Genomic DNA, 19,249 nt, shown 5'->3' with positions numbered 1-19,249 from the left:
TTCGCATCCTAAAACGTTAAATGCATCTGCAGCTTCTTCCTTTACCAAGTTTAATCTTGATGTCTAAACTTTTTCCCAGTGAATTCCATCGAACGAAGCGAATAAACGGAATAAACGGCGCATTTTACGATGCCGTCGTCTCGGTTTCCCCTTCTGTGCAGTTTTTGCAATTAAAATTTTATTCATGAAGCGAAATTAAAAGTGGAGAGGCTGCGCCGGACGGATAATTGACGAATTATGCAGATGCCGTGGGTCGGGGGCCACCCCCGCACCCCTAGCCGACCGACCGACCCGCTTCCGGGACTGCTTTTACGGCGTCGCTCTTCTTTGTTGTTTATTTTCCGCAGCGTGCACGCGGGTGAGAGACTCTCGTGCGAGGAAACTTGGTTCATTTATCAAATTAGGAGCGCAAACCGCGGGTCTTGCGCCGAAGCCGGCGATCAGCGCGGCAAAAAGCGGCAGGCAAATCATTAATTCTGCTCCTGAGAGCATCTTCTTTTTGACAGTTCTCAATTAGGAACGGAATGACTTTGATTTTTGGCAATGTGCCTCCACTACTGAGCCGCAAAACAAGCGTTTTGTTTGTTCAGCCACCAAAACATGATGGCACAACTTTCCACTCCGCTTTATGGAAATTCGATCCAATTTTTTTCCTGCCCTAGTCCGCGAAAGGAAGAGCACAATATTTATTGCTTCCAAACGTTGAGCTTGATTCTAATAATTTACAGCCTATTGAGGTAAAAATTATTCTTATTTCGCTTCAAAAAGAGACCGTAAAAAATAATTGCTCGTCGTTGTTACCTGCATTAATTTGAATAAATTTTTATCAAGGAAATTCTTGCATAATCAGTAAAATTAGTACCTCTCACCATGAAGGAAGGTTTAGTAAAATTTAATTTCACATTTGGACAAAACACGTAAAAGCATAAAGGGCTGAAATAAAAAGTCAAATGCCATACGCGAGCCTAAAAATTGAATGGGAAACAATTTCTCCTTTTTGGAGCCGTCCAAGCAATTCGACCAATGATTTATCTCCCCTGTGTGTTAAATAATTTAAATTGACCGTTCCCTCGGCGTGTCTGTCGTTTTATTCCGATTCGGTTGGAGCGACTGCAAAGGGCGAGAGGAGTAATAAATTCACGGGCACGATATTGCCGCTATCAGCACAAATTGCCGTCCACGAGGGCTCTTCACTCCAAATTTTCATATGAATGCAGAAATATCTTGACAAGTGCAGACACAAGCGTAAATCGTAAATGCCTTTTTTGTTTCGTGACGCAGCCATATCCGGAATTTCATTCAGGCTGACTAGTGGAACAACTACTGCTACTTAATTTTTATGAAAATTTTTAAAGGATAACTATTTTTAATTTTTTTTAAAAAACAAAAAAAGACTGATAAATTGCCAAGCCTGCAGGACATGGGAATAAACGTTTTTTTAGGTTTTTTGCGACTAGTTTCTTTTGCAAACAAAATTTTCAGCCATTGACTTTTGCTTGCCAACTTTTATAAGACAAATTTTGGATAAAATGGATAAAATTTGTTTTAGATATTTTTTACGAAAAAATCATTTAAAAATACCAAACACTAAAAGCCTCAGATTTTTAGATACCGTTGAACGTAAGTTTTAATGGTAAAAGTGGTAATTTTCGAGTTCTGCACATTAAAAGTGCAATAAACCGAACGAAACTGGTTAAAACCGCTAAAATCCACTGCACTGCAAACTCCCCGGGAGATTCCCGGCCCTGGAAAATGCTCAGATTATGCAAAAATTTGGAAATGTTTATGATTAGAAAAAATAGTCTCGCACCTGATTGGAAATTCTAACGTTCAACTTTTTCTTCCCGTGATTGTTTTCGTGCAGTTCCAGATTCATTAATTTGTTGCGGTTTTCTATTCTAAATATAAATTGTAGATGCTCCAATTCATTTGTGAAATCGTTTATGGATTCAATCATCTGTTTCATGCGTGGTGTTGAAATCGGTGCGTTTATTTTTGTGCTGGAAAACAAACATTGCGAACGGCAACAACATTTCTAGCAGACGCCACTTCTCCCCAGCAGTCGTAAAATCAGGCGAATTTTTATTTTTATGTTTGTACACCGACAGCCGAGTTTTCTCGCTGCCTGTTTCACCTGCGCGTAAAAAGTCGTGTGCGGGTCGTTATCGAGGGGGTGGCCTGGCGAAAAGTTTGCTCCCTTCTTTATTCCAGCGGCAATTCAAATCGCGTGCCGACTCGGGTCGGATGCGGGTGGCGGCTGATTGTTTCGCTGATGAGAGCGAAGTGGAGCCGAAATGGATGAGTGCCAACAGCAAATAGTATCAAGTAACGAAAACAAACAATTAAAAAATAGTTTCCTCCGCCGCGGCGATGGCTGCGCCGCTTTTACTGCTGCCCGCGCAAAGTGTTTACCGAGAGAGAGAACGAACGAGATCAAGAATAAAACTGCACCAAGCAGAGAGCACCACCAATAAAATATCATTGCGGCCGGCACGTGCGGCCTAATCACCTCGCTTTATTGCACCCTCCAGCCTCGCGAATGTGAAAATGACATGTTTAAAGTGCGATCCTCGGCGATTGATATTTGATCTTGTTTCTTCACTGCTAAACTCCAGTGCTCTTTTATGCGATGACGAAGCGTGAATGGACGATTGGGTGAAAATAGAATAGTGATTTTAGCACATTTTGGAGCAAACGCAGTAAATAGGGCTCACAATTCGACACCAAAACTGGAATTTTATTTAAAAGGGATTTCAACGGTTCAGAAGTTTGTTTTTCAAAACTGGCAAATAACATAGCAAGTAGTTCATTCAGTTTATCTCTACTATGTGCAATAATTATAAAATCAGGACCGAGAAACAGTTAAATTTTAGATGGTGCCAAATTTCTCGAAAAATTAAATGGATTTTCAATGTTTTTTGCTTGATTGCTCGGATATTTGAAAACAATAGCAAAGTTTGGCGGATTGTTTGATATTCACTTCTGTTTTTAATGAGTTTTCCATTGAAAGCTTTGAAAAAGACTCCCTAAAACCCCCTATTACAGCTTATAAAAGTGTTGGGAATAAATTCGATTCAAATCGGATCGATCGCGCAGCTTTGAAAAGTTACACTTGGCTAGCCAGCCATCCATCGTCCATTGCAAGCGGCATTTTTGTTTGTATTTTGATGCGAGAGAGCCGACGACAGCAATAACAGAAGAGCTTTTATTTCCTCTCCAAATGAACGACACCCAGAATAGAAAGGAAAGTGGATTGCACTCGTCGACCTGGCTTTTGTCCACGCACTCAGCCTTTGGAAAAGGGAATTCACACTGTTTTGAGTGGAAGCGACTGCCGGGCCGAGTTGGAAATATGAAAACTTTCTTTCAGCTGAATAAACCCACCTTTTGTTGTGCAATTGCGTCAGAGGGGTTTCATCATAAAATAGTTTTTCAAATTTCAAACTGAAAAGCTGAAGAGAGGTTGCATGACTTTTCTCAGAGTTTTCCCCGAGATTTCTCATAATATGCAAATTTGTTTTGTGCTGTGGATGAAACCGCACGCAAGAGCAGCAGGGTGAGGCCATTATTTTATTTATGTCTCGCGCGCAAACTGCTGCTGGATGCGCTAAAATCACAACAGCTGCGCCCACATTTCCTTTTAATATTTTCGGTCATCATCCTCGCGCTCTGCTCCCTCTTTCCGCGCGCGTGCTCTTGTTTACCACACGCCATGCAGCCTAAACTGGCCGCGACACACAAATTTATGCCTCGCCGATTCATCTTGACGAATTTAATCATATTTCGCCGGCAAAAAAGATATGCAGAGGCTAGACACGAGTCTAGATTTATTTCTGCTGCTTTTTGTTTCAAATAAATCATGGATATGCTGAAATGAAACATGAGACCACTAAATTAGATCTACTGGTATTAATTATTGCTGAGATAATTGTGAAAAACGCACGAAAAGAATTTCTTGAAAGATAATTAACATAATTTGCCACTTCCGACTGTCTGAAAAATTGAGTGACAACTCAAGGATCCACTACAAAATAATTGTTGCTCTTCATTTTGCGTGTCTTTGCGAGTGCGAAGGAGAGAAAATGTTTTCCCTCGAGATGCTGAGAGGCGATGAGAGATGTTTAAAAGTGCATTTATCACGCGCCCTACGCTTTATTATTCTTTGTTGGCATTTTTCCGGCAAAAGACAAACAGAATCCCGAAGAAAAATTGGCCGGCGTCCACGCTTAGGGGTTTGCACCCGAGGGTGTCCGCCGCACTCGCCCCCGAGATGCATATAAATCTCCATCATTTTTTATTCGCGCGAATAATGCACCGCAGTAGCGCGGTGAAAACGCACTCGGAGACATGAGAAATGGTCAAGCTTCTGCCCAGACAGTGTCAACCAAGATATAAATGGTGCAAAACGGTCCACTCCTAGAGGTCAGCAAACAGAAATTCTGAATTATAATTTTATTTTCATTGGCAATACATCCGTTTGACGGGGAATTTCGGGAGTTAATATACATTCTTACTAAATATTAGGCCTTGAAAGAAATGTGAATCCCTCACTGTACCAATGCAGAATTCACATAGAAACCAAAGGAAACTTCCATGTAAGATCAAGATCTATATATACTAGGACAATACCTCCACCAAATTCATCAAAATTTAAAGACTCTCTGTGAAAAGGGTTCTACCTAGTTTAGTTCAAGCCATTTAATAATTACAATTTTTTTGCAAAAAAAAACTGAAAGAAAAAATTAAAGAATAAAGCACTAGAAATTTTTCAACCCCGAACTGTATTTTCCTTTAAAAATCCGACACGAGGAAATTTTCTTTTCCACGTACAGGGAGGTCTATTTTTCGAGACGGAAGACGTGCTTTTCTGCCCGCACACCCGTTGTGTGTTATCAGCGTGAGATTTGTGTTTATTCCCCTTCGCGTCTCTTCATACAAGCAAGCTCTTCTTGGCAAGACGAGCAGTTGCGCCCTCGCTGCTCCCCAAGATAAATAACGACGACTCCAGGTGTCACTCATTTTGTCAATTAATTTAAATGGTCGTAGTGTGTTCCGCCGAGATAGAACACAGACCACTTTTCGAACCCTCCAGTGCATGGTGTAATGAGAAATGGAGATGTTGATCAGCTCCAAATGGCTGTTTTGGAAATCATTCTGGCGATCTTTTTAAAAATTATTCTTGCATCAAAGAACTCCCACTCGTTTATTAAATCAGTTGAATAAAAAATTGTTTTAATATTTAACCTCTTTAAAATTTGGTAATTTATTCTGCAAAGCCGGACACACGTGCTTGGATCGAAAAATGGCCCAATTCAACTCCTAGATAATTTGATGCAAATTGCCAAGTGGGCAGACAGATCGACCGGAATACCGATTTCCAATTAATGAGAGTCGCTGATTGCGTCCGACTCGGAAGCAAACGCGCAATTTGCACTCGCGCGTTCGTGACTGTGCGGCGTAACCGCGTGCTGCGTTGGTGCATCTTCGCCGGTTGTGACTCTTCATGCTGGCACGGCTCCACGAACGCTGCACGCAGGAAATCTGACCCCAGAGTCAAATAGAGCCGCTCATCTTTTTACTCGGGCCTATTCATTATGTTATTATACTATATTTATGCCGGCAGCCCCACTCGCGCGGTGAGAGACTTCGCTCCTGACTCTGCTCGGCACTAAATCAAGCGCCGTGACTCTCTAATAAGCGCACGGCAGGGGCATAAATCACACAATCAATGCGTGCCGAAAAACATCCTGTCAATCGGTTCGATTATGTCTGGCCAGAATGAAGAACACAAAATAAATGCCATCCAATTAAGTTGCGAAGAAAAATTCCTACAACCGAAATGAAATTTTTGCTCACCATCAATCTACAAGCTTGTCAATGTAATAACTTGTAAAATTGGTTCCATGAACAGTCACATGTTGGGTTTAAAAAATGTGGTTAAATCTAATTTGATAGAAAAGGGCAGGATATAATTGTCAAAATTGTCTTCAATAGGTAGGTTTAGTTATGGAAAGTATCTATTCAGATAAAAATCTTGCAGTCCTTGCCACAGCTTGAGAATTGCGTTAATTACCCAAAATTTCCCATGGTACTTATGTAATTAAAAAAATGACTGGAACGTTCGTGTGCTGTTTAATTAGGAAGAATGGAGCCTACCAAAAAAGGAATTCATTTATTTTGAAAACGAGCAGTGAACTGTGATTTCCTCATATATTGTGTTTGTCTGTTGTACACTTTTGGTGTTTAATGAAGATTTCATCATTTATTATGAAGCCATAATGTTGGATTTAAATCTTGAGGAGAGGAATATGAAAATCATAGTCAAAGCTTTTAATGAATAAAATTAAAATTTTATTGCAGCTTTGTTCTTAAAAGCTTCTTAAAGCTTAAATTGTCCGAGGTAGCACTATGTATATACATTTTTGATAAATCCTCGCCTGAAAACTTGCTTTATTTCACAACAAAGTGTCATTCACCGAGTGTCATAACGAGAGGAATCGAAATCTGACAAGCAAATATGGTCAAGCCTTGTAAAGTTTGGAGGAAATTGCAAATATTTGAATTTTAACTTAAGTAAGATCCTCATTTGACTGTTGCACACTGTAGAAAAAATTGATTGTCATTCTAGCCAACGATTCTAATATTTTTCTGTTGCTATACCCTGTATCAATCCTTTTGATGGAAGAAGGAAACTCAATTTATCATAATTGTTGCTATTTATTATTCCGTTAAACTCAAAAGGAAGGGTGTGTGCAAGAGTTAGAATCAGAAGTTTTCCGAGAATAAAGGTCTGGAAGAAATTCACCACACCCTGCGAGGTGAAATAACGAGTTCTCGGCGCGCTCGTTTTGCCCCTGCCTTATTCCTCAAACTGCCGGCGTTTGTATACATTTGGCAGCAGTGTCGGGTCACGATCTCGCAACGGGCGGGTTTGCACCTGAGAAAGGTGCGCGTAAGACCTGATTTCGCGGTCGGTTGGGGACACGCGAGAAGCGCACCCTGACAAAGAAGGGTTTCCAGTTGCGCCGCCCAAGATAGAGAAATACAACAAATAACGCTCTCGCCACCCGTCACGCGGCCTTGCCCGCCGACAATGGCCGCAAAATAGCGCTCTTAGCTATTGCAAATTCTCTCACACTACAAAGCTTGTGACACGAGTCTGAAGTAGAGAATCTTAACTCTAAATTTCAAAAATATGAAATCATGTTTATTTTAAACATTAGTACTCGTCGCCATTATGAGCTTTTCCCAGATTACCGAGAAAACATATTAGGAAAATCAAATTTCTCCATCAGGTCAGTTTTTTTAAACATAATTTAAATTTAAAATTTTCAAATTGATTTTAGGAGATTACAGAAATTATTCTGCCCCGTCCTTTAAGTCCGAAATGATGTCAACCCATTCCGGTGGGCCAATAATCCGCTTTTCTGATGTCACGAATGACTTTGAAGATACGATGTTAAATGCAAAGCACATTGAAATTCATGCAAATCACCCGATAAACGGAGCACACGTACGTTCCGCTCTTTTGTGTTGTGCGCGCAGAAAAGTTCAAAAGACGAGCTCTCTTCCGCTACGAGAACATCTTTAATTACATCGCATGCCGCGTGTAAACGCTGAACTGCGAAATATCATATTACACGCGACTTTAGCATGCAAGGTGCATGTGTTTTTCACGCCAAGTAAAAATGATGTGTCCTATGGTGGGTTTACGAAATAAACTATAATTTAAATGATATGAAAGAGGTCTTAAATTTTCTGTTAAAATCTTTAAAAAAAAGTGATGAAGGAAAACCTTTTGGACTTCCGCAGAGTTCATGTTAAATTTTAACCATCAATTAATCAGCAAACGAAACGAAAAAAGTCTTCAATTATTTGTGATCCTTTAAAGTCTGTGCCATGAATCAATGCCAAGCCCGTCGCGCTGAAACGGCCGCGAATATGTGTGCAGTCGCGCAGTCCTCGTGCCAAAGCTTAGAGCCAATTTCGAGGGCCAAAAGTCGCTTCCAAAAGAGGGAAATGCATCACTCGGCGCGATCCCAATGACAAAACAACAACACACAGCGCGGCAGTTAGTTTTAAAAATGGAAATTGTCGTTGAGCATAATAAGCAAGAGCAGTGGGAGGACAAGAGAGCGCGCGTCCAAAAATAAACAACACGCGATTTAACACGCGCACCCTCTTTAAATTCTCCGAGTGACGCTTGCTCATGTAAAAAAGCCTTTCTGCGACACTTTTTGCCGCTCTCCCGAGAGGAAAAGTCGCCTCTCATTTCATTAAGTCTCCAATTCGCCGAAGAAAAAAATGCACTGGCTAACCGAGTTAGAAGCTCGAAAGTGAGGAAATCTGATTTTTTTAAAGAGGGTTATAAGAAGTCTTATCTCTTTGATGACGAATATTGACTTTATTATCAACTGAGATAATGAAAGGAACATATTCATTTAAAACGCCCCAACTCTAAAGAGCAATGCATCCTTCAGACAAAACAGAGTAGTTTAATAAACCAATCATCAAAAGATTGAACATGACATTCCAATCTACTTGACGTCAGATGAATTCATCTGGAACAATTGCAATGTGGGTTTTTGTTTATTAAGTATTGACGCATAAATTTTCAGCTTATAATCTGTTTCTAAATGGATTTGACAGCTAAAATAAAATTATTCCGCCCCGGATTTTAAATGCAAAGTTTGATTTTTTTAATAAACAGTATAGTTTGCTAACAATAAGATCAAAGTTTTTAAAATACTAAAATAGGTCATAGCATCTTCAGAGAATACAAATTGCATCAAAAACCATAAAACTTTATCAAGTTAATTAAATCTCAACAAAGCAATAATTCCATTCACATGTTAGTACTTAGCTCTATGAGAAGCTTTAAAGGCTTAAAATAATTCAACATCTGTCTGCATAGAAGTCTGCGTGCACCAAAATGCAGACGGCGACTCTCTTCTCTCTCATTAAAATATTCTAATCGAAGGGAGAATGTGGGCAGGTTGAAAGGTCGGTCTTTTACTTCTTATCAGCAAACATAAAAAAATCAGTCTTCAAAGCACAACTGTTTTGGTTTAAAATAACCACCAGCACCACCTCTTTTCCGCCCGCCCGTGTAATTAGGCGCAACTCCTCGAGTGGAATCGGATGTGAGAGAGAGAGAGCTAAACGCAACGACCCTCCGATTTGATTCGCCTAATTGCCACACCACGAGAGAGATAAATAGAAATCACTTGAGGGAGGTTCCAAACTAATTTTAAGCCTGAATAAATGCGGACATTGAGAAACCTTAAAAGAAAATTAATAGAGAAACTATAGATTTTTAGCGTAAATTTTATATTTAATCAAAAATTTAAGTTAAATATTTTGATAAGTTTTCAGAAAAATTCCCTCTGTTCTGAACGAAATTTTTAACAGTTGCATTCATTGATCTTTTGCAGATGTTGCACATGATGAATGAGAGTGTCTCGCCGTGCCATGATATTAGGAGTTTCTCCTGCGGAGCGTGGCTCAACGACCACCCTTTGCCTTCAACAAGGTCAATTTGGAACCAAAATAAACAGCTGGAGTTTGCAAGTAAGGTTTTTTTGAGTTTTTGTCTTTTTAAATAATTTTTTGTCAAGAAATATAACGCAAAATACTTTTACAAAAAAGATGTAAAAAATAAATTTCAGAAATTGTTACTATGCATAATTATTTAATTATTTCTAATGACATAATTTTAAACTAAATTATTTGAACCGTGACCGATGAAATTACTTTGAAATCGTTGAATAATAATTTTCATTGAGACGAAGCAAAATATAAATTATCCCTTTGCTAATATCCTTGCTAAAAATTGCGCAGCTCGGCAGCGGATACGAGAGCTGATCAACACAATGCCACACGAGAATCGAATCACGTCAGTGTCATGGAAGGTGAAACACTTTTACGAGTCGTGCATGTCGCTGGACAACCTGGAAGCAGACAAGGCGCAGCCGCTCAGGAAAACCATCACTCAACTCGGTAAGTCCAGTGGAAAATTTCCAAAACAGGTTTACACTTGGATTTAACGGAAGGGAGATAAAAATAAATTTATTTGATTTTCAAAGGTGGATGGCACGTTTTGCGGGACTTTGATATGCTCTCCTGGGATTTTCCACGCGTCTTGGAAATCCTACACAAAGACTACGGCGTTAGTCCTTTCTTTAAGATTTCGGTGGTTGTAGACGCCAGGGACCCAAGTCAAAACATTATTCAAGTAAGTGGCGAGAATTGAGTTTTGAAATAAGATCAAGAGGTCAATGATTGCTTATAGGTCAGCCCATCTGGACTTGGACTTCCTGACAGGAGTTACTACTATCGAGGGACGAACAACCCTGTGAGTACATCACTCTTCTATCAGCATAGATATTTTTGGCTGGGAATTAATTAAAATTTATTAATAGCATCTGCCTGTTTGGCTAAAAATAAAACTTCCAGTTTGCAAGAGTTAATTTATTATTTTATAAATCCCAGAGTGGTGTTAATATCTAAAAATTGAAGAAAAATTGTCTGCTATTTACTTTAAAATGCCTATTTATGTTGTTCTTGGCACCGCTGATTTGTATTCATTGCCACTCTTTGCTGCTCCAGGTGGTGATTGCCTACAAGCGGTACTTAAAAGACATGGTCCAGCTGCTGGGTGCCACTGGTCCGGACGCCTCGAGTTTCGCTGAAGAGATGTTCCATTTCGAGAAGCGTATCGCCGAGATTACACCGTCATTAGACGAATTGCAGGACCCAGCCACCACGTACAATAGGATAACACTAGAGGCCCTCAAGAGCCATGCTCAGTCGGTCAGTTCAGATTTTATTGACCGCGGCAGAGGTCAATTTTTCCCGATTCAAATTTCGCAATCAATCCCGTGTTGCCCGGCTTTTAATCTGCTCATGCACTCGACAGATTCCGCTGCTGCAAATCTTGAACGCGATGTTCCCGAAAAAGAACATTGCCGAGTCCACCGAGATTCTTGTCGTGTCCAGGCAGTACCTTGGCACAATCTCCAGGATTATTTCGACGACAGATAGGAGGTGACAAAATTCATCTTCGCTTTTTTATTTTCATAAAAAATGAAGCAATCAATTTGGCTGATATACTTTTTATGTACCGCCATACAATTGTTTTGTACAAGATTTCAACTACATTTATAGCGGAAGAGAAAAATACCTAGAAAGGAATAAACATGCTTGAAATTTTAATTAAAATTATTTCAGCGCTCTGAACAACTACGTTCTGTGGACATTCGCCTCTGCTTACTTGCCCTACCTGTCTCAAGAATACACTGAAATTGTGAACGAATACATCAAAGGATTGACAGGTAAAAAATAATTTAAACCCAGAGAAAATTTAAATAAAATTTGAAACTGCGCTTCCAGGTCTGTCAGAGCCGGTGCCCAGGTGGGAAATTTGTGTGAGCACCCTACAGAAGTTCATGGGCCTTGCCGTGGCTGCCATGTACCAGAAAGCAGAGTCAGACACGGAGCAAAAACGCAAAATCGTAAAAATGAAATTTTCCCTTGACCTTAACTTAACAAGACTCGAAAATAAGGTGACAGAGATGTTTGACGACCTGAGAGGAGTCATCAGTGAAGAAGTGTCTGCGTCAAACTGGATGCCCGAAGAGCTGAAGGACCACGTGTTCCAAAAGGTTTGCTTTCTCTGAAGTACAAAACCCTGATTTGACCATCAACCATTTTTCAGGTGGCCACCATGGGCATTCAGGTTGGATTCCCACAGTTCATGCTGGAAAACTCGTACCTGGAGAACTACTACTACGACTTCTACATCCACAAGAAAGATTTCTTCACCAACATCAAGTACGGGGTTGTGTTCATCAGAAGAGACGACGCCCTGCGCAGGTACAAAGTGCCTTCGGAGGAGAACCGGTGGTCAGACTCCCTGATCGGCTCGGACGTCGTGTACGAACCGACGGCCAACCGCATCATTGTTCCACTGTCTCTGCTGCAGCCGCCCTTCTTCCAGGGATACCTGTCCAGGTAAATTGCGATTCATTTTTAGTAATAAAAATCCAATCTTCAACCGACATAAATTATTTCAGAGCGATGCTGTACGGAACGCTGGGCGTGCGGCTGTCCAGCGCCATCGTGGCGAGCACCACCCTGTACGGCGGCGTGTTGGCAGACTCTCAGGGTCGGCTGCTGCTCCCTGAGACTCCGAGCATGAACATAGACGGCTCGTCCATGCCCAGCAGCATCCATGCTCAGGCAAAGGCGGCCGCGAGGAGGGCGCAGCTGTGTCTCGTGCACTCGCTGGCCAGCACTGAGAGTGAGACTGACAGAATCAGGGTCAACAGGACTGCCCACCAGGTCAACACCAACATCAACGCTGTCTCCCTGTCATACAGGGTGAGGATAATTACAAAATCATAAGATTTGAAGTTCTATTTCATGGATACAAATGGAGATAAATTATAATTATATTTTAATTGCTTTGCTGAGAGTGATGCTACAGACTCCAACTAAAAGCTGTCGAACTCGTCTTGATTGGTTATAGAGTTCATACCCGTGGTCATAGATCAAGATCACTTAAAATGACGCCTGGAAATTCAAATTTTACAATGGTCTCCGGCCTTTTTATAAATTAAATTTGAGTTGGTACAGAAGCAATGCGCTTTATGCAGTGTTAAATGTAATAAGAAGAGATTTTCCTCCAGACCTCGAAAGAAATATTGCAACCAAAAATAATATCACAAAATATATATTAAAAGAAACATTCGAATTTTATAGACAATGATGAGGACGTCGAAAGTGCTGCCTCACGTGCATCAGCCTGCGTTGGAAACGTACGAAGACGATGCGCTTTTCTTCATTTCATACACGCAAATGACCTGCTCACAAGCGGCTCCTCAGCAGCAAGACATGGACGAAGTCGTGAACTATCAACTGGACGACGTTTTCCTGTAAGTTACACGCGCCAAAAATTTGTCCTCGATCGTGTATAATGATGTGATTATTCGTAGGTTGCGGCTGACTATGAGAGAGCAGCAGGCATTCAGCAAAGCGTTCGACTGCTCCCGAGAATCTCTACTCTATTCCAGAACGAGCTGTGTCAAATACTGAAGAGTGAGGCGCAGACTTGATCATCGTGCAGAACCAACAACTTACAAAAACAAACATTCAGCATAGCCAAGCACCGTCCAGCATTTCCAGTTCTGTTGAAGCATTTTACGTTGAAGAGAATCCATGTCATGTATTACTTATTAGTGTTAATGTGCCAATAGTATTTTAATGAGCATCACGCGGCTAGATTTCGTATTAGCATTTTTAATTTTTAGCTATTCTTGTTCCTGAATTTGGCATGACAACAAACTATATACGTGCGGGATCGTCGAATTTTGTGTACATATTTAAGATGATTCTAGGATGAGACGGTATTCGAAAGAGACTTCTGAGTGTGTAAATACGAGAGTTTGTCGGCAACAAAATTAAGGTAAAATAATATCTGTTTTTCGATACAAAACAAAAATGGCAAACGAGTAAGTTAGAAAATCTGCAAAGAAAAACAATGCTGCACTTTGTGAGATTGTTGATCGATGCAATAATTAATCGTTATAGAGTGCTTGTGGTGATGTACAGCTTGTTTCAATTAAACGTTGCACAAATTTGACCAAAATTTCATTGAGATTTTATTCATAACATAATATTATCATGATCGTCACAAGTTTTGACAGCCTTACGCAATTCATTGCATATTTAACATAACAATCTTTGGGCAGGAATAGGAGACTCATTGCGACGATAGCCTCAAAATGAACGTAGCCTGGTTGAGCTGGAAAAACTCGATATGAGCTTGGCAGTGGCTGCAATTACTAGAAAGAGCGTAACAGATACCTTTTTTCAATAAATAAGTTCACAGTATTTAATGCAAATAATAAAAATAATTTATACCTAATTTTTAACAAAAAATAAACAAAAATTTATGCCCCATTAAAAATATAGATGGGATGGCCATAATAAAAGCTAATGAAACAAATTAAAGCCATATAATAAGAGAGTAGCCAGCTCTTACGAAAGGTTCATTACTTGCTCTCCCTCAGTCAATCAGCAAGCTCCGAATCCAGTCACTCAAGGCAACAACACTGCAAAAAGTACTTCACCGCGTTCCCTCAGTCAAACTCACAGGCGTGTCCGCAGCCAGCGGGACACAACCTGTGCTTCTGCAGCCAGTCACGCATGTGCGCCAGGTGGCCGCCGTGCGAGCAGCCCTGGCACCACGAGAACACGCCCTTGACCAGTTCGTTGCAGACGGCGCACTTGCCGCACCACTGCCGGCAGTTGTCGCAGTGCCAGCCGCTGCGCCGCAGCGGTCGACTGCACGTCTCGCAATTCGTCGGCAGGGTGGTGCTCTGCTGGTTTAGCTGGGTGATGCTTGGAAGCCAACTGTGCTTGATCACCTGCCAACCATAAAATCACCACTGCAGGCAACACTGATTTTCTTCAAATTTAGTTTCAATGCAGTGAATGCATTTGAACTGGACTTAATGGGCTAGCAATTGGTTTCAACGACATACGATTTGTAAGTAATTATCTCATTTTAGCTCATTTAGTTCACAAAGCAACCCCTTGTTTGCATAAAAAATCCAATTTTTCAAAAATTAACAAAAATCCCCATACGACTCCAAAATAAAAAGGGAGCCCTGAGTCCGCTCCGCTTTGACACGCATTTTTTTATTTTTACTCCTAACTTTGTCACTTTTGTGATGTTTACGTTTACATGGATAAAAATAAAGAAGTTTGCAATCTATCATTGTGTTCTACTTGCTGCCCGGACAGTTTTTTTTAGGAAAAATCAATTAAAAATTAAAATGCAATAATTGTTCAATCGTGATGAATTTTTGCACATTGATTTCTCTGGCCGAGGCAAATTGAATGATGGATTATTTTTTTACTTTTGGAATTTCTCAGATTTTTCCGCAGAGGTGACTTCAGGAACCTCTAACGGTTTATTTTTCAATTAAAATTAATTTTATAAATTAATGCACATAACTCTTAAAGCTTGTAAAATTTACTATATTTTGCTAATTTCAATTATTTTTAATTTAATTTTAAATTGAATTTCGTAAAACTTGGAACGTTTTGGGCAAAATGAAGATCCTTTCAATCAGGTATACATCCTATTTTAAAGAGTATTAACAGGCTTAACACATCAAATAATATACTAAACCTGCTACAAAATAAAAATTTCAAAAATAAGAAATTTGGGAAACGAATAAATAAATAAGTGAATAGCTCCTTTCAAATCAAGACACGCTAGTTCGCCTTATCCCAGTTCACGAATGCACTTCATTGGGAGCGAAATTTCATTGAAAGAAAAAGTGTCAAATACCTGAGTAGCAGTATTCCACAATTTGTGCCTGCCAAGAAGCTCCAAGTAGCCGAGGATCCACTGCTCCTGTTTGAACTCATCAATTAGCGCCATCCTTTTCTCGCCCAAAACCAAAAGGACTGAGGCGGCAGTCTGCACGTCACTACTCTCCGCGTGTTTGTTCAGGGCAGACGCAATCAACTCGCTTGGGTCCCAATGGCTCAGGCGGGGCAGGCCAGTAATGTCTATCAAAGGAAGAATCAGGTTGCCCTCATCAGGGGGAACTGAAAATAAAAGTTATATTTGCTCAAATTTATAATTCGATATCACATTGAAAAAAGGAAATGGATTCTATACTTCAACAGTTTTTTTTCTTTTTATTTTTAAGTTTTACTTTTAAGATGAAAAGAAATGGATAACTTGAAGGAAAAACAGGCTCAGGATATGAGCAAACTAAATTTTATATATTTTAATAGTACAGTAAAAAACAAGACTAATTTTAGAGAGTCGATTTGAAATAAATTACCATCAAACATTTCAACTGCACAATGATTGGGAAACTGCTCTGGCGGCGGCGATCGGTCCTCAATTTCATGTCGCAGATTGAAAGCCTCGGTGGGCAGCGTCCACTCTTGCTGCATGTCCTCGGTGCTCATCTGGTCATCGTCAATGCGCAGCTGGTCCATTTCGCCCTCGGCGCCGTCGCCAAAGAAGAAGTCCCCCTGGTTGATAGCCAGCCCAGTGGCGATGGTGCTCAGGTTCCGGTCCTGCTGCTCAGGTTCTTCAGTCTCAGTGTCGTTGTCCTCGTTCTGAGGCACGCCATTTGGCTCTCCCTTCTCATTTTTGTCTGTGTGCCGCAGGTCGGTGCCATTGTGCGCCTCTGACGCACCCCCTGGTGTTATGTTGGGGTCGTCGCGCGAGTCCTTGCCCGACGGCGTCTGCTGCAGGTCAGTGACCTTGCCTGTGTTGGGGGTGCAGTACAGCGTTTTCACGACGCCCCAGACTAGACTCACCTGTGGAAAAAGATGGGTTTAAAACACTCCTGACCTCCTGAAGAATCAAAATGAAACTCTCAATACATATTTTAATGCATTTATGCAGATAATGAGCTGTATTTTAGAGCTTAATGCGTTAAAAATTAATCATTTATTAATCAAACTTCTTAGTTCATTTTATTTGGTCAACGATGTTGTTGATTTTCAGATTATTGCAAAATGCAATAATTCAAGCTGTATAGATCTGTCGTTTTGCAAAAAAAAAAATCAAATTGAAAGTTTTCAAACAAGGAAATGGAGGAAATATATTATTTCACTTGAAATGTTTCAGGTAACTGAGAGCCTCATGACTATGGCGCCAGTTGGAGCCGAAACACATCAAGAGACAATTAAATCTCAATTTAGAAACAACAAGAACAAGTCCGATTATTTAATAATTGTTTTTTAGCATACATGAATTAAAAAGAAATCTTTTGAGTACCTGATGCCTGCCAAGCTGCTTGGCCACTGCAGCATTGTGATCACAGAGTTCGGCGAGAGGTTTTCCCGAGAGCTGATACCTTCTCGCGCATTCCAAGAAGCATTTAACTTCCTTCTGCGCCTTTGATAAGAATGTGTGCATCGAACTTGTGACTGAGCAGAACTGGTCACTGTGCTGAGGTGTTTTCCTATGGAGGTGTTGCCACAAGTGAGAGGAGTTTATTGTATGGGCAAACAACAACCAAGTGGAGGATTGGAGAAATAAATTGGTTTTCAATAACTCAATTCTGTAAATAAAAAATTTGTGATCAATCTAGAACTGTTATATACACAAAATAAAAAAAATGCTTGCGTCTTAATCACAATAACAATAATCTAAATTTTTAAAATAAAAAAGATTCATCGTCCAAATTCATGAACAATTCTCTTAGCTACAGTAAATTAATTAAAACATATTATTATCAAGAAAATCCAATGCCACTATATTTTAGATAATAAATCACGCAAATCACCTTAAGAGATTGGGCAGTTTGGACAGCGTTCCAGGGTTGATGCTGATTTTGCAGGAGAACGACATGTCTCCCTTGCTGTTGAAGGCGATGCCCTGAGGATTGGCCTTGCTCTCTGGTCTGGCGGCGTCTTTGAACACGTGCTGATACAAGGTGAAGTCCTGCGAACAGACGTAATCGTTAACCCTGGCATTTGCACTTTGTCACGCACAAACCTTGCTGGTGGACAGAATAACGTGTGGGTCGCCGCGCCACGCCACTCCGGTCGCCACGTCCTGGTGTTCATTGAACGAGGCGAACGCGATGTAAGGCCTCCGCACGTCCCAAACGTTGACGCTGCAGTCGACCACCAGGGCACTACTTGCGATGTGGTACTTGCGCTGCGGCCGCCACTTGATGTGTCCCACGGACGCGATCGTTGGAATGATGTGCTCGCACACAGGCTTGTTGATCGTCGCTAAGTCCCAAACCTACAGAGTTTGGGTAAAAGAGGTATTTCTATATTAATTGCCTGTTTAATTAAAATCTGGACGTCTCAGTCAGCGCTGGCAAATTTTGGATCATGTGGGCAGCCGCAAGCCGCCGTGAATCTGGCTAAGCTGCGCCAGCCACGCCAGACGCCAGTGAAAAAGGATCAAAAATTAAAAAGTGCAGGAGAAAAAAAGGTCTTCTAGCCCTTCTGGCCGTTAAGCACAATCAAACTGCACGTTTAAAATATTGTCAGCCGCCAGTGAAAACGGCCAGCCGCCTAGCCAAAAATTCTCCTAAATCGGTCCCACCAGCAGCCGTCCTCAACCTCACGTCTGACAATAAGACCTCTACTGATTGTAAATTCCAATTTTGAAATTCCTTATTCTTGTTTATTGTTATGCTCTAGTCAAGTACAATAAAATGCAATAAATTATTAAGTAAAAATAAATTCCAAAATTTCCCATTTAATTACCTTAATTGTTTTGTCCCTGGAAGCTGTTGCCAGCCAGGTAGTTTCAGGATGCCAGTCACACGCGAATATTGGACCACTGTGGGCTGTGAATTGGTGTAAACACTTTTCAGGTTTCCTCAGATCCCACAGCTGTACATTTCCATTTTCTGAAACAGCCGCGAAGGTGTGCATCTGGTGAGGGCTAAACTGCACATCTCTCACACTCTCAGTTTTGCTGTGGGGTTCATAAAGATTAAATATTTTTTCCAGCGTATATAAAAAATTTAACCTGATGAAGGTCCGCGTGACCTCTTTGATCCGAATGTCAAAGCATTTCATGGTGCCATCTTGAGAGCCAGATATTAGCCAGAAGGGTTCGGTCTGATGGAAGCTGACCTTGTTGACGGTGCGTCGGTGGTCATTGAAGACATGCTCTTGTTTAGACCTGGTAGGCTTGTTCAGGTTCCAAACCACGACCGCGCCGTTTGTGGCTGCCGTGGCCAAAATGTTCTCTGAAAATTTCATCCAGCAGACATCATTAGAGCACTGACAAGCTGACAAGCAAAATTAAGCTACCATCGTAAGCATTCCAGGCGACGTCATTGCAGGAAAAGTTGAGGTTGATGTTCTTGCCGACGCGCAGATTGCAGACTTCCACAAAAGCATCGGATTCGATGAGGAAAACCTTGAAAACTTTTGGAAGAGTTATTGTACTGCTGACAAAAGCAGTGGAATTAAAGGTCTCACCGTTTCTGCCTGCGATCACAACCTGGCTAAAATCCTTGTTGAGAGCCAGAGCGTTTGCAGGCCCCTCCTGCGTCGCAAACATGGTCTTCGCCTTCGCCAACGCCATTTCGGGTATCTCTCATCACCGCAAAAATCAACGAAGAATCTAGTGTCGATCAAAGCTTACGCTTGCTCGCAATGCCAAGCAGAACAGTCGAAGACGGCTCGTCGCACATATGCATAAATTACTTGATCTGGTGTAAGGAGAGTATCATCT

The 19,249-nt window shown here is 40.9% G+C and overlaps 2 protein-coding genes across 2 annotated transcripts in view; one reads left to right on the top strand and one right to left on the bottom strand.

Annotated features, from left to right (window-relative positions):
- The window catches only part of LOC135938540 (endothelin-converting enzyme 1-like), a 25,811-nt gene extending 12,163 nt beyond the window's left edge, over positions 1-13,648 (top strand). Inside the window, exons 2-14 of the mRNA XM_065482222.1 lie at positions 9,435-9,570; positions 9,841-9,999; positions 10,086-10,234; positions 10,292-10,354; positions 10,609-10,812; positions 10,919-11,046; positions 11,230-11,333; positions 11,392-11,513; positions 11,565-11,663; positions 11,717-12,012; positions 12,075-12,381; positions 12,763-12,935; positions 12,996-13,648. Coding sequence (XP_065338294.1) covers positions 9,435-9,570; positions 9,841-9,999; positions 10,086-10,234; positions 10,292-10,354; positions 10,609-10,812; positions 10,919-11,046; positions 11,230-11,333; positions 11,392-11,513; positions 11,565-11,663; positions 11,717-12,012; positions 12,075-12,381; positions 12,763-12,935; positions 12,996-13,095 — 2,040 coding nt within the window. The 3' untranslated portion in view covers positions 13,096-13,648. The remainder of the gene's footprint in view (positions 1-9,434; positions 9,571-9,840; positions 10,000-10,085; positions 10,235-10,291; positions 10,355-10,608; positions 10,813-10,918; positions 11,047-11,229; positions 11,334-11,391; positions 11,514-11,564; positions 11,664-11,716; positions 12,013-12,074; positions 12,382-12,762; positions 12,936-12,995) is intronic.
- On the bottom strand, positions 13,297-19,249 carry Wdr24 (WD repeat domain 24). The gene is made up of 10 exons (XM_065482223.1): positions 18,994-19,249; positions 18,823-18,939; positions 18,536-18,758; positions 18,268-18,481; positions 17,540-17,794; positions 17,328-17,485; positions 16,817-17,003; positions 15,867-16,353; positions 15,362-15,624; positions 13,297-14,429 (listed from the first exon to the last, which is right to left on the bottom strand). The coding sequence occupies exons 1-10, from the start codon at positions 19,097-19,099 to the stop codon at positions 14,142-14,144; spliced, it is 2,298 nt and encodes a 765-aa protein (XP_065338295.1). The 5' UTR covers positions 19,100-19,249; the 3' UTR covers positions 13,297-14,141.

This window comes from Cloeon dipterum, chromosome 3, assembly GCF_949628265.1.
Source record: "Cloeon dipterum chromosome 3, ieCloDipt1.1, whole genome shotgun sequence".
NCBI classification, from domain to species: Eukaryota; Metazoa; Arthropoda; class Insecta; order Ephemeroptera; family Baetidae; genus Cloeon; species Cloeon dipterum.
The sequence above is the reverse complement of the archived record's forward strand: the minus strand, read 5'-3'. Positions and strand labels throughout refer to the sequence as shown.